At 37.5% G+C, this 16,204-nt stretch overlaps 1 protein-coding gene across 1 annotated transcript in view; it reads left to right on the forward strand.

The window, feature by feature from the left end:
- The window catches only part of LRP1B (LDL receptor related protein 1B), a 2,209,913-nt gene that overhangs the window by 1,791,496 nt on the left and 402,213 nt on the right, over nt 1-16,204 (forward strand). Inside the window, exons 42-43 of the mRNA XM_025261770.3 lie at nt 6,236-6,425; nt 14,003-14,207. Of these exons, the coding sequence (XP_025117555.3) occupies nt 6,236-6,425; nt 14,003-14,207 (395 nt within the window). The remainder of the gene's footprint in view (nt 1-6,235; nt 6,426-14,002; nt 14,208-16,204) is intronic.

Here is a 16,204-nt window from a genome sequence, read left to right on the forward strand (position 1 = left end):
ATAACTTTTTTAAAATTTAAATGTATTTATTTTAATTGGAGGCTAATTACTTTACATTATTGTATTGGTTTTGCCATACATCAACATGAATCCACCACAGGTATACACGTGTTCCCCATCCTGAACCCCCCTCTGACCTCCCTCCTTGTACCATCCCTCTGGCTCATCCCAGTGCACCAGCCCCAAGCATTCTGTATCTTGCATTGAATTTGGACTGGCGATTCATTTCTTATATGATATTATACATGTTTCAATGTCATTCTCCCAAATCATCCCACCCTCTCCCTCTCCCACAGAGTCCAAAAGACTGTTCTATACATCTGTGTCTCTTTTGCTGTCTCGCATACAGGGTTATCATTACCATCTTTCTAAATTCCATATATATGCATTAGTATACTGTATTGGTATTTTACTTTCTGGCTTACTTCACTCTGTATAATAGGCTCCAGTTTCATCCACCTCATTAGAACTGATTCAAATGTATTCTTTTTAATGGCTGAGTAATGCTCCATTGTGTATATGTACCACAGCTTTCTTATCCATTCATCTGCTGATAGGCATCTAGGTTGCTTCCATGTCCTGGCTATTATAAACAGTGCTGCGATGAACATTGGGGTACACGTGTCTCTTTCAATTCTGGTTTCCTCAGTGTGTATGCCCAGTAGTGGGATTGCTGGGTCATAAGGCAGTTCTATTTCCAGTTTTTTAAGGAATCTCCACACTGTTCTCCATAGTGGCTGCACTAGTTTGCATTCCCACCAACAGTGTAAGGGGGTTCCCTTTTCTCCTCTCCAGCATTTATTGCTTGTAGACTTTTGGATTGCAGCCATTCTGACTAACATGAAATGGTACCTCAGAGTGGTTTTGATTTGCATTTCTTTAAAATAATAGCAAATGAAGCAACTGACAAAAATATAACTAATAACTAAACAAAAATATAACAACAACTAATCTCAAAAATATACAAGCAACTCCTGCAGCGCAATTCCAGAAAAATAAACGACCCAATCAAAAAATGGGCCAAAGAACTAAATAGACATTTCTCCAAAGAAGACATACAGATGGCTAACAAACACATGAAAAGATGCTCAACATCACTCATTATCAGAGAAATGCAAATCAAAACCACAATGGTCATAACTTTTGTTCCAAGGAGCAAATGTCATTTAATTTCATGGCTGCTCTTACCATCTCCAGTAGTTTTGGAGCCCAAGAAGATAAAGTCTGTCACTCTTTCCATTGTTTCCCCATCCGTTTGCCATGAAGTGATGGGACCAGATGCCATGATCTTCATTTTCTGAATGTTGAGCTTTAAGCCAACTTTTTCACTCGCCTCTTTCACTTTCATCAAGAGACTCTTTAGTTCTTCTTCACTTACTGCCATAAGAGTGGTGTCATCTGCACATCTGAGGTTATTGATATTTCTCCCTGCAGTCTTGATTCCAGTTTGTGCTTCATCTAGCACAGCGTTTCTCATGATATACTCTGCATATAAGTTAAATAAGCAGAGTGACAATATACAGCCTTAATGTACTCCTTTCCCTATTTGGAACCAGTCTATTGTTCCATGTCCAGTTCTAACTGTTGCTTCTTGACCTGCATACGATTTCTCAGGAGGCAGGTCAGGTGGTCTGGTATTCCCATCTTTTTAAGAATTTCCCACAATTTGTTATGATCCACACAGTCAAAGGCTTTGGCATAGTCAATAAAGCAGAAGTAGATGATTTTCTTGAACTCTCTTGCTTTTTGATGATTCACTGGATGTTGGCAATTTGATCTCTGGTTCCTCTGCCTTTTCTAAATCCAGCTTGAACATCTTGAAGTTCATGGTTCACATACTGTTGAAGCCTAGCTTGGAGAATTTTGAGCATTATTTTGTTAGGATGTAAGATGAGAGCAATTGTACAGTAGATTAAGCATTTTTTGGCATTGCCTTTCTTTGTGACTGGAATGAAAACTGATCTTTTCCAGTCCTGTGGCCATGGAGGGAGTTCTCCAAATATACTGGCATGTTAAGTACAGCACTTTCACAGCATCATCTTTTAGGATTTGAAGTAGCTGAACTGGAAATCCATCACCTCCACTAGCTTTGTTCGTAAAGATGCTTCTTAAGGCCCACTTGACTACACATTCCAGGATGTCTGGCTCTAGCTGAGTGATCACACCATTGTAATTATCTGGGTTCTGAAGATCTTTTTGTACAGTTCTTCTGTGTATTCTTGCCACCTCTTCTGAATATCTTCTGCTTCTGTTAGGTCCATACCATTTCTGTCCTTTACTGTGCCCATCTTTGCATGAAATTTTCCCTTGGAATATAATTTTCTTGAAGAGATCTGTAGTCTTTCCCATTCTATTGTTTTCCCCTATTTCTTTACATTGTTCACAGAGGAAGGCTTTCTTATCTCTCCTTGCTATTCTTTGGAACTCTGCATTCAAATGTGTATATCTTTCCTTTTCTCCTTTGCCTTTTGCTTCTCTTCTTTTTCACAGCTATTTGTAAGGCCTCCTTAGAGAACCATTTTGCCTCTTTGCATTTCTTTTTTGGGGGGTGGTCTTGATCACTGCCTTCGTACAATGTCACGAACCTCCTTCCATAGTTCTTTAGGCACTCTGTCTATCAGATCTAATCACTTGAATCTATTTGTCACTTCCACTGTATAATTATAAGGGACTTGATTTAGGTCATACCTGACTGGTCTGATGGTCTTTCCAATAGACATTAACATCTTTTATGTTATCTCAAGTAAAATATTTTCATGATTTTCAATTTAATATTCTCATGGATAATATACATATATGCTGCTGCTGCTGCTAAGTCACTTCAGTCGTGTCCGACTCTGTGCGACCCCATAGACTGCAGCCCACCAGGCTCCCCCGTCCCTGGGATTCTCCAGGCAAGAACACTGGAGTGGGTTGCCATTTCCTCCTCCAATGCATGAAAGTGAAAAGTGAAAGTGAAGTCACTCAGTCATGTCTGACTCAGCGACCCCATGGACTGCAGGCTACCAGGCTCCTCTGTCCATGGGATTTTCCAGGCAAGAGTACTGGAGTGGGGTGCCATTGCCTTCTCCAATATACATATATATATATATATATATATATATACACATACTCATGCACACACACACACACACACATATATAGGGCTTTACCACTGAGTGGTAAAGAATTAGCTTACAATATAGGAGATTTGCAGGAGATGGAGGTTTGATCCCTGGGTTGAGAAGATCCCCTGAGGAAGGAAATTGCGACCTACTCCAGTATTCTTGGCTAGAAATCCCCATGGACAGAGAAACCGGGCAGGCTACAGTCCATGGGGTTGCAAAGAGTCAGACATGATGGAGGAACAAACAACAACAATACATTTTCAGATGTTTTCCCTTATGGGTTATTATAAAATATTGAATATAGCTCCCTGTTCTATATAGTAGGTCTTTGTAGGTTTTCTAATTGATATATAGTGGTGTGTGGTTTATGTCTTTATTTGACTACTTACTAATGACAAATATAATTTTTGTAGGGAGTCAAATATTTTTCTAAGTAATAAATATTTTAAAGTGTGGCACCAGATATGATTAAGTGTACTGTCAAGTTGTCATATATTGCAAACAATAAAACAAAAGATATTGTACCTGGACAGTGAGATATATTACACACTCTAGTAACCCTGGAACTATATCAGCCATAGAAATGAACATCTGCTTCATCTCAATGGTAATACCAAGTGGTTTCCTCCTAATTTGGCAAGAAAAAGTGTCCATGAAGAAGATCCATCAAAGTCAGTAGAAGGGAAAGATAGAGAATGAGGATGGATTAATGATTCTGATTTGCTTGGATTTGTTTTTTCAAAGCTATGCCACTCCTCATTCTATTTGCAGGTGATAGAGTGGAATGTTGCTTGTAATACTAATAGAGTTAGCTTCATTTCTGAAGTGATATGAAAGTACTAAAAATACAGTGGAATAGATGGTGTATTAATTAATAATCAAAATACTGTTAAACATTATCAACCTCCCACCTATTCACCTCAAATAGGAATACATATCATTCATATAAGCAAAGCTTAACAGATGTTATTATGATTGTGTTTTACAATTTTTCTTCCATCATCTTTGACCTAGGTTTCCATACTAATCATCCACATTAATTTCTTATAAGTGGTTTTGTTGACTGTGTGATAGGTTATTCATGGTAAATTACTGCTGATACAATTCACCCAGAGTCAGACAAGTTGAAACTAATGAATCATTTGTTTGGTTCCAGCTTGAGGTACACTGAGGATAAGCGATAGCTGCTATAAATCCATCTCTAAATAGTGCTGCTGACAGATACAGGCTATGGAAGCACACACATCTGTGATAAAAATCTTGCTTCAATACTTTTAGTTCTGTGAACATAGATTTCTGTTTTCTTCTTAGGGGAAGAATAACAATAAAACTAACATCACAGGGTAGATTTACACATAAAGGGATATATGCAAAACAATTACACAATTCCTAACTGGAAGACAGTGCCCCATAAGTGGCAGAAATTAATTATATTATTAGTGGATTTTTTGTTTCATGTAGGAAAAGAATCAAAGAACAAAATTTTAATGGCATTACGAAATCTAGTTCGAAAGGCTTTAATATTTTTTTCTCTCCCTCTAAATCCTTTTGACCATCAAAGTAAACATTTACCCATCTCAAATCTAAAAACAGCCCTTTTCATCCATATATTCTCAGAAAAGCCAAATAATTCTCTTCAGATTCCTTAAGATAAAAGCTATAAAAAGACTCTGCCTTTGATAATGTTAATTTCTTAGCATGACTACCAAAGTTAAATGTGTATGTATTCTCTCTTAAATATGCTAAGAATACTAACTCTGAGAAAAACAATAATGAAAAACTTAATAATTTGGTTATACTTAAAGGTATTTTCAGAGAAGGCAATGGCAACCCACTCCAGTACTCTTGTCTGGAAAATCCCGTGGGCGGAGGAGACTGGTAGGCTGCAGTCCTTGGGTCGCGATGAGTCGGACATGACTGAGCGACTTTACTTTCACTTTTAATTTTCATGCATTGGAGAAGGAAATGGCAACCCAGTCCAGTGTTCTTGCCTGGAGAATCCCAGGGATGAGGGAGCCTTGTGGGCTGCCGTCTATGGGGTCGCACAGAGTCGGACACGACTGAAGCGACTTAGCAGCAGCAGCAAAGGTATATTCAAACACTTCTATGAAAAGTAAAACAACCGCCCTACATTATCCTGTGATTAGGAAAGCAATTTTAAAAGATAATTACTCTTGTTTCTCATATTGTCACGTTTAAGTATTAGACTATGTGTACTATCATTTATCTTTTTCTGCCTATATGAAAGCATGCTTTAGCTGGCAATTAATTTTATTTTCTTTGGTTTTTACATCACATTAGTTGAATAGGATAAAAAAATATATTGCATTAACTTACTAAACATTCTCTACCACTGCTTGATAATCACAAGTATAGAATTGGATTTTGTTTTTTTGATACTTCATTGTAGCTTTTGATGTTGTTTTTCCTTGATGTCTCCAAATATAGTATCAAGAGAAAACTCATTATTATTGCATGTAAATAGTATCTCTGACATATGATTTTCAAAAACATCATTAAATTGTTGCAAAAAATTGATTATTAAGACATGAAAATAAAAGCCACCAGTTTCCTAAATAAAAGACAATTACTTAATTAAGGTTTTATTTTTTGATGAGGGTATTCAATCTTTAACTTCATGTTTTTGTATAAACTTCTCTATGAGCAGTTCATAACTTAGATTTACTGTGTGTAATCAGCTGTCATTGTAGGCATCATGATTATTATATCTTTATTTTGGAGCATTTGTGAAGAAATGACTGATAAGATAACACAGATATAGTTTATATTTTGCTTCCCAGGTGATGCGAGTGGTAAAGAACCTGCCTGCCATTGCAGGGGACATAAGAGGAGTAGATTCAATCCCTGGGTCGGGAAGATCCCCTGGAGGAGGGCACAGAAACCCGCTCCAGTTTTCTTGCCTGGAGAATCCCATAGACAGAGGAGCCTGGAGGGCTATGGTCCATGGGTTCACAAAGAGTCAGACATGACTGAAGCCACTTAGCACACACACAACACACACACACAGACACGCATGCGCACATGGTGTATATTGTACATGCTTTTTTCTGTTCAGAAGCCAAAATTTTTGCAGATAAAAGTGTAAATTTATTCTTTTCCCCCTTCAGATGTGGGTTCTGTTGAGGGCCTTGCCTATCACAGAGCCTGGGACACCCTGTACTGGACCAGCTCCACTACCTCATCCATCACCAGACACACAGTGGACCAGACTCGGCCAGGAGCATTTGACAGGGAAGCGGTCATTGCCATGTCAGAAGATGACCATCCTCATGTGCTAGCCCTCGATGAATGCCAAAAGTAAGAAATTTCTATTTCTTCAATATAAGTCAAAACCTTATAATTAGCTTTAAAAATAAATGTTTCCTCTGAAGTTCTCTTTTCATAATTCATAAAATTATTGTTTATGAGAGCATTGGAAATGTGAATGATTGAAACCTGGACTCTTTAAAGGCTAGGCATCATTTCTATGAGAGGTCAGTAAAAGCAAAATTAAAGGATGAAAGGGAAAATAGAGTCAATACTGTGATAGAATAAGTATATGAAAAAGACATTAATGCATCACTGATTGAAATGATAAATTTGAAAAAGAAAAAAGACTATTAAAAAGCCTTAAAACCTAAAAGGTGTTTCTATAATTCAATTAAGTAATTTTAACAACTAGAGATCATTCCAATTGAAATCAGAGGAAGTAAAAATAAACCTTTGTGTACAGCTTTATTTTCAACATTAGATACCTGACAATAGTCAAGTGATCTACATTGGTATGATACATTGTGCAAGCATTTATAATACTTATGAAGAATTCATAGCAAGAAAAATTGCTCAGGCTATAATATAAAATGTATAAAAAAAAAATTATAAAAAAAGTCATGTTTTGGACGATGCTATTAAGAAAGAATTATATGAAAACTGAAGAACAAAGGTTAGGTTAAGTAGAAAACAAATATGTCTATAGAGTTGCACTCTTTTACAATATGATAGGAATATTTGCTAACTACTAGAAAATCTTTTTATTCTTAAATGAAACAAGGGCACAGACATCAATCTGGTTCACTGAGCGGAAATAGAAAACTTATTTCAGGTGTGTTGAATAAAAATGGAAGAATAAAAAACAATGACTGATAAACACTGGCCTTGATCACCTTAGAGATGAAAAGACTATATGAATTACTATCATATAGAACTAGAGATGAGAATTAACTTACTTAGTAAACATACTTAACTTGAAAATTAAAACTCTAAAAGTTGAGAGATGCAGGTGAAAATGGATTAAAGATCTAAACATAAGACCAGAAACTATAAAACTCCTAGAGGAGAACATAGGCAAAACACTCTCTGACATACATCACAGCAGGATCCTCTATGACCCACCTCCCAGAATATTGGAAATAAAAGCAAAAATAAACAAATGGGAGCTAATTAAACTTAAAAGCTTCTGCACAACAAAGGAAACTATTAGCAAGGTGAAAAGACAGCCTTCAGAATGGGAGAAAATAATAGCAAATGAAGCAACTGACAAACAACTAATCTCGAGAATATACAAGCAACTCCTACAGCTCAACTCCAGAAAAATAAATGACCCAATCAAAAAATGGGCCAAAGAACTAAATAGACATTTCTCCAAAGAAGACATACAGATGGCTAACAAACACATGAAAAGATGCTCAACATCACTCATTATCAGAGAAATGCAAATCAAAACCACTATGAGGTACCATTTCACACCAGTCAGAATGGCTGTGATCCAGAAGTCTACAAGCAATAAATGCTGGAGAGGGTGTGGAGAAAAGGGAACCCTCTTACACTGCTGGTGGGAATGCAAACTAGTGCAGCCACTATGGAGAACAGTGTGGAGATTCCTTAAAAAACTGGAAATAGAACTGCCTTATGATCCAGCAATCCCACTGCTGGGCATACACACTGAGGAAACCAGAATTGAAAGAGACACGTGTACCCCAATGTTCCTCGCAGCACTGGTTATAATAGCCAAGACATGGAAGCAACCTAGATGTCCATCAGCAGCTGAATGGATAAGAAAGCAGTGGTACATATACACAATGGAGTATTACTCAGCCATTAAAAAGAATGCATTTGAATCAGTTCTAATGAGGTGGATGAAACTGGAGCCTATTATACAGAGTGAAGTAAGCCAGAAATAAAAACACCAATACAGTATACTAATGCATATATATGGAATTTAGAAAGATGGTAACAATAACCCTGTATACGAGACAGCAAAAGAGACACTGATGTATAGTACAGTCTTATGGACTCTGTGGGAGAGGGAGAGGGTGGGAAAATTTGGGAGAATGGCATTGAAACATGTAGAATATCATGTATGAAACGAGTTGCCAGTCCCAGTTTGATGCACGATACTGGATGCTTGGGGCTGGTGCACTGGGACGACCCAGAGGGATGGAATGGGGAGGAAGGAGGGTTCAGGATGGGGAACACATGTATACCTGTGGTGGATTCATTTTGATATTTGGCAAAACCAATACAATATTGTAAAGTTTAAAAATAAAATAAAATTAAAAAAAAAAAGAGAGATGCAGATGAAAACGAGGTTGCCTGCTTACACAGGTTTGGTTACTTAGCTGAGATGGACACAGGCCTTCAGATATGTAGGCAGAGCTGGTTCTGCTTTTACCACTGCCATATCACTATACAGTTGGTTGTTGAGTCAGCTACATTGATCCTAAGAGTCTACCCGAAGAATCTTAGGACAATAATAATTACCCTAAAGTTTATCAAAGGAATCTATAAGACAATTTTCAAACAAACATGAGGGAGGTCACTGATGATATTATATATGATTAACTTTAAGTGATAAATGCTTTACCCTATAATTACTTCTTACAGAGGCTAAAATTATACTTTCCTCTTGTATTAGATAAAGTGAAAATTATAATTAAACACACCAAAATATTTTAATTGGAAAATTATATGTAATTAATGTTTAAAGTATAAAAATATTTTATCATTAAGCATATTAATAACATCTATGAGTCACTTTTATATGTCTGTTGATTAACAGAAAACTTAAAATCAAATCAAATTCTAGATGAAGGACTACTTGAGTTCAAAACGATTCAATAACTATAGTACTCAAGCTCTCTGGCCTCTTTTTTCTCATCTTTGAAATGAAAGATGAAATTAAAGGAGTAATAATTCCTTGGAAATTCTATAATTCTAAAGCTCACAATCTGTAAAATTATTGAAAATAAATTGTTTGTTTACTATCTCATATTATTTGCATAACTTTTTAACTAATTTTTTTTTTAAAGTCACAGGATATGGTTACAACTATTCCATGATTTAAGAAAGTGGAATGTCATGTGTTTTTTTTAATAAATTTACTGATTCATAGTACAAACTATTTTCACATTTAAGAGTCACATGACTGAGAAAATGAACAACAGCAACAGCAACAATACTTAGAACACTTTAATGTTCCATAGAATAGATCAAAATGCTTTGAAGCATTTTAATAAAGAGCATAGATGACCCAGTTTTCCTTAATTTGTGGCAGTTATTTTTTAGATTAGATAGAAGAAGTTCAGTTCAGTTCAGTTGCTCAGTTGTGTCCGAATATTTGTGACCCCATGGACTGCAGCATGTCAGGCCTCCCTATCCATCACCAACTCCTGGAGTTTACTCAAACACATGCACATTGAGTCGGTGATACTATCCAACCATTTCATCCTCTGTCGTCCCCTTCTCCTCCTGCCTTCAATCTTTCCCAGCATCAGGGCCTTTTCCAATGAGTCAGTTCTTCGCATCAGATGACCAAAGTATTGGAGTTTCAGCTTCAGCACCAGTCCTTCCCATGAATATTCAGGACTGATTTCCTTTAGGATGGAATGGTTGGATCGCCTTGCAGTCCAAGGGACTCTCAAGAGTCTTCTCCAACACCACAGTTCAAAAGCATCAATTTTTAGGCACTCAGCTTTCTCTAAAGTTCAATTCTCACATCCATACATGACTACTGGAAAAACCATAGCCTTGACTAGATGGACCTTTGTTGGCAAAGTAATGTCTCTGCTTTTTAACATGCTATCTAGGTTGAGCATAGCTTTTCTTCCAAGAAGTAAGGGTCTTTTAATTTCATGGCTGCAGTCACCATCTGTGGTGATTTTGGAGCCCCCTAAAATAAAATCTGTCACTGTTTCCACTTTTTCCCCACTGATTTGCCATGAAGTGATGGGACAAGATACCATGATCTTAGTTTTCTGAACTAAGGAATCAGCGAACTAAAATGGACTGGAATAGTGAATTTAACTCAGATGATCATTATAGCTGCTACTGTGGGCAAGAATCCCTTAGAAGAAATGGAGTAGCCATTATAGTCAACAAAAACGTCCAAAATGCACTACTTGGATGCAATCTCAAAAATGACAAAATAATCTCTGTTTGTTTCCAAGGCAAACCATTCAATATCACAGTAATCCAAGTCTATGACCCAACCACTAATGCTGAAGAAGCTGAAGTTGAATGGTTCTATGAAGACCTAAAAGACCTTCTAGAACTAACAGCCAAAAAGATGTCTTGTTCATTATAGAGGACTGGAATGCAAAAAGTAGAAAGTCAAGTATTACCCGGAGTAACAGGCAAATTTGGCCTTGGGGTAAAGAATGAAGCACGGGAAAGGCTAATAGAGTTTTGCCAAGAAAACACACTGGTCATAGCAAATACCCTCTTACAACAACACAAGAGAAGACTCTACACATGACCATTACCAGATAGTCAATACCAAAATCAGATTGATTATATTTGTTGCAGCCAAAGATGCAGAAGCTATATACCGTCAGCAAAAACAAGACTGGGAGCTGACTGTGGCTCAAATCATGATCGCTTTATTGCCAAATTCAGACTTAAATTGAAGAAAGTAGTGAAAACCACTAGACCATTCAGGTATGACCTAAATCATATCCCTTACCATTATACAGTGGAAGTGACAAATAGATTCAAGGGATTAGATCTGATAGACAGAGTCCATGAACAGCTGTCGATGGAGGTCCCTGACATTGAACAGGAGGCAGGGATCAAGACCATCCCAAGAAGAAGAAATGCAAAAAGGCAAAATGGTTGTCTGAGGAGGCCTTACAAATAGCTGTGAAAAGAAGAGAAGTGAAAATAAAAGGGGAAAAAAAAATATACTCATTTGAATGCAGAGTTCCAAAGAATAGCAAGGAGTGGTAAGAAAGCCTCCCTCTGTGATCAATGTAAAGAAATAGAGGAAAACAACAGAATGGAAAGACTAGAGATCTCTTCAAGAAAATTAGAGATACCAAGGGAAAATTTCATGCATGATTGGCACAGTAAAGGACAGAAATGGTATGGACCTAAGAGAAGCAGAAGATATTAAGAAGAGCTTGCAAAAATACACAGAAGAACTATACAAGAAAAGATCTTCATGACCCAGATAATCACAATGGTGTGATCACTCACCTACAGCCAGACATCCTGGAATGTGAAGTCAAGCGGGCCTTAGGAAGCATCACTACGAAGAAAGCTAGTGGAGGTGATGGAATTCCAGTTGAGCTATTCCAAATCCTGAAAGATGATGCTGTGAAAGTGCTGCACTCAACATGCTAGCAAATTTGAGAACTTGGCAGTGGCCACAGGCCTAGAAAAGGTCAGCTTTCATTCCAATCATAAAGAATGGAAATGCCAAAAAATGCCCAAACTATTGCACACTCACACTCATCTCACATGCTTGTAAAGTAATGCTCAAAATTCTCCATGCCAGGCTTCAACAATACATGAACCATGAATTTCCAGATGTTCAAGCTGGATTTAGAAACAGCAGAGGAACCAGAGATCAAATTGCCAACATCTGTTGAATCATCGAAAAAGCAAGAGAGTTCCAGAAAAGCATCTACTTCTGCTTTATTGACTATGCCAAAGCCTTTGACTGTGTGGATCATAACAAATTGTGGGAAATTCTTAAAGAGATGGCAATACCAGACCACCTGACCTGCCTCCTGTGACATCTGTATGCAGGTCAAGAAGCAACAGTTAGAACTGGACATGGAACAACAGATTGGTTCCAAATAGGGAAAGGAGTAGGTCAAGCCCGTATATTGTCACCCTGCTGATTTAAGTTATGTGCAGAGTACATCATGAGAAATGCTAGGCTGAATGAAGCACACGCTGGAATCAAGATTGCCAGGAGAAATATCAGTAACCTCAGATATGCAAATTACACCATCCTTATGGCAGAAAGTGAAGAAGAACTAAAAAGCCTCTTGATGAAAGTGAAAGAGGAGAGTGAAAAAGTTGGCTTAAAACTCAACATTCAGAAAACTAAGAAAGAAGAAAAGTTTTTCTTTTTGTAAAGTTGTGTATTGTCCAATAATAAGTTTTGGCATAATACCCAAAAATTACATGTTGAATAATTAGTTTGGCTGTTACCTTGTCTTTACAGGACTATACATAGGGATGATATATGCTATCTTGTTGTAAATATGAAATATTTTCAAATAGCTTTTCTTTGTAAATATTTATTAAGCATACTTTGTAAAAATGTAAAGTGGCCTGCCTATAAGTCTCTCTCTTTCCCATCTTCCTTTCTCCCTTCCTCCTTTTCTTTCTGGCTTCTCCCCCACCCTCCCTTCCTTCCTTCCTCCCTTCCTTCCTTCTTTCCTCTCTCTTTCCTTCTCTTCCTGATGCCTTCCATTCTCGCCTGCCTTCCTTCAGTTCAAAAACTGATCTTCAAATAAACTCTTAGGTATAGTCTTAAAGGGAGAGAAAGAAGAGCTGGTTAGATAAAATAGGCCTTGGAGATTAGCACCCTACAGCCTCTCTGCTCTTCCGGTAACCTTTAAGTGCTAACAGAATCCTTGGCCTTCCTCAGAGAATAGTTTGACAAATACTGATTTAAAATATTCTGTTAAGACTGTAAGTAACAGATCTTACATTTAAGGATTGAGAGTAACCCCTGTAATTCTAGTAACAGCATTATAATATACAGAAAAATCACCCTGACAGAGGAGGGAGAAAAAAGACATTAAAGAAATACAGAAGTTTACTAATTGTGTCTTTCTAAAACATATACAGAGAGGAATCCAGAATTAAAAAAAAAAAAAAAAAACCTAGGGCTACCCTGGTGGCTCAGTGGTAAAGAATCTACCTGCCAATGCAGGAGACACAGGTTCAATCCCTGGTCTGGGATTTCTATAAAGCAACCAAGCCTGTGTGCCACAACTACTGAGCCAGTGCTTCAGAGCCTGAGCCACAGCTATTGAGCCCATGTGGTGAAGCATGGAGGCCCAGGTTCTCTAAAGTCAGTGTCCATAACCAGACAAGCCACCAAAGTAAGAAGCCCATGCAATACAACTAGAGAGTACCCCTACTCACCACAACTAGAGAAAAAGGCTGTGCAGTAACGAAGACCCAGCCCAGCCAGTATATAAATATTAAAAAAAGAAACTCTAGAAAGAGAGAAAGATTTTTACTTTTACCAACTGAAGAAGAGAAATATTGCTAGGTTAAGAATGATATTCAAAATTATAACACAGGATTTCCTGAAACATGATAATAATAAATCAGAGTATATTTGCAGTTCATAGGAAATTTAAGATAACTATTTTTGATTAAATCTTTACTGTGTATCAAACTGATTCAATTGAATTAAATTGCTATTTGAGAGATAATTATTTTTCAGAAATAGTTTCCAGGTCATTTAAGAAACTGGAAAAATATGCATATATAATATACATATCTCTCCTTATTATTAGATTTCCTCAAGGGTCAGAAACTATGAGACAATTTTGCTTTATTTGAAATAGTTTGACATTGCCATGTTTCTTCTAATATTGTTAACTATTGATAAAAAATTTAACTATTATCACAATTTTCATTTTAATTAGTTTAATGTTTTGGACCAACTGGAATGAACAGCATCCAAGTATCATGAGATCAACTCTTACTGGGAAAAATGCTCAAGTGGTGGTCAGTACAGACATACTCACTCCAAATGGACTCACCATTGATCACCGTGCAGAGAAGCTGTATTTCTCAGACGGCAGCCTAGGAAAAATTGAAAGATGTGAATATGATGGATCCCAGAGACATGTAAGTTAACTGAGAATTTCCTGATTATAGATTTGAAAAATGATACATCTGAAATATATGTGCTTTATACTTGCTAAAGTATGCATGTTAAGAGGTTTTAAAATGGCTAATTATTCAAACCAACCAAATTGGATAATCTATTCAGTGAAAAGTGAAACTGCTGATAATATTTTGAAAATTTTAAGTGCATTCACTACCACAGAGACAGTCCAAATTGTAAAATTTCTTCTGGAGAAATAATAACCGATTTTCTTATAGTTATTAATTGAACTGGTATTGTTAGAGTGATTTGTATAAACTTCATTGTTATTTATAATTTTTTAATTATGAAATGAAATTGTTTAGTTGTCCTAGGATAAAAGAACATTGCAAAATAATGAAATTATCTTCTGTATTTGGGCCCTCAAACCAACCTCAGAAGCTTTGAAGAGAGAAGAATGGAATTCTCTTCATAGGCTCATTCTCAGTCACTTTTTTCTGAAATCCAACTAAATATTAATGGGAGAATCTTTATGCTGCCACTGGAGAACATTTTCAGAAGGTGTTTAGAGCATGTAGGATGGTAAAAGTTCAGCGCCATTACCTTATATTATGAAGACAGTAGCCCTTGGCAACTGAAAAAATGAGTTCAGAAGGGTAAGATCTGGCTGTACCTGGAGGAATCTACCACACCATCTCTGCACCATGCACCAGTGCATGCTTGAATGACAAAATGATCCTGAGGCTCTTTGCTTTTTCTTGAAGGGCCAGATAGTAAATATTTGGAGCTTCATGGACCATATTGTCTCTTATCACAACTACAGTGCCTTTAGTGAATATGTAATGAATAGCTGTGAGGAATTGATGCTTTTGAGCTGTAGTGTTGGAGAAGACTCTTGAGAGTCCCTTGGACTGCAAGGAGATCCAACCAGTCCATTCTGAAGGAGATCAGCCCTGGGATTTCTTTGGAAGGAATGATGCTAAAGCTGAAACTCCAGTACTTTGGCCACCTCATGGGAAGAGTTGACTCATTGGAAAAGACTCTGATGCTGGGAGGGATTGGGGGCAGGAGGAGAAGGGGACTACAGAGGATGAGATGGCTGGATGGCATCACTGACTCAATGGACGTGAGTCTGAGTGAACTCCAGGAGTTGGTGATGGACAGGTAGGCCTAGCGTGCTGTGATTCATGGGGTCACAAAGAGTCGGACACGACTGAGTGACTGAACTGAACTGAACTGAGCTGGGACAGTATTTCAATAAAACTCTATATATAAAAACAGGCAACCAAACAACAGGCCATATTTGCTAACACCTAATCTGTACCATTAAGTATGCTGTTTAATTCAGTTGAAAATATATCTGTACATATATATCTATATATTCAGAGCAGTCGCTCAGTCATGTTCGACTCTTTGTGACCCCATGAATCGCACCATACCAGGCCTCCCTGTCCATTACCAACTCCCAGAGTTCACTCAGACTCACGTCCATCGACTCAGTGATGCCATCCAGATATCTCATCCTCTGTCGACCCCTTTTCCTCTTGCCCCCAATCCCTCCCAGCATCAGAGTCTTTTCCAATGAGTCAACTCTTTGCGTGAGGTAGCCAAGTACTGGAGTTTCAGCTTTAGCATCATTCCTTCCAAAGAAATCCCAGGGCTGATCTCCTTCAGAATGGACTGGTTGGATATCCTTGCAGTCCAAGGGACCTTCAAGAGTCTTCTCCAACACCACAGTTCAAAAGCATCAATTCTTTGGTGCTCAGCCTTCTTCACAGTCCAACTCTCACATCCATACATGACCCCTGGAAAAACCATAGCCTTGACTAGACAAACCTTTGTTGGCAAAGTAATGTCTCTGCTTTTGAATATGCTATCTAGGTTGGTCATAACTTTCCTTCCAAGGAGTAAGCGTCTTTTAATTTCATGGCTGCAGTTACCATCTGTAGTGATTTTGGAGCCCAGAAAAATAAAGTCTGACACTGTTTCCACTGTTTCCCCATCTATTTCCCATGAA

The sequence above is a fragment of the Bubalus bubalis genome, chromosome 2 (assembly GCF_019923935.1).
Source record: "Bubalus bubalis isolate 160015118507 breed Murrah chromosome 2, NDDB_SH_1, whole genome shotgun sequence".
Taxonomy (NCBI): domain Eukaryota; kingdom Metazoa; phylum Chordata; class Mammalia; order Artiodactyla; family Bovidae; genus Bubalus; species Bubalus bubalis.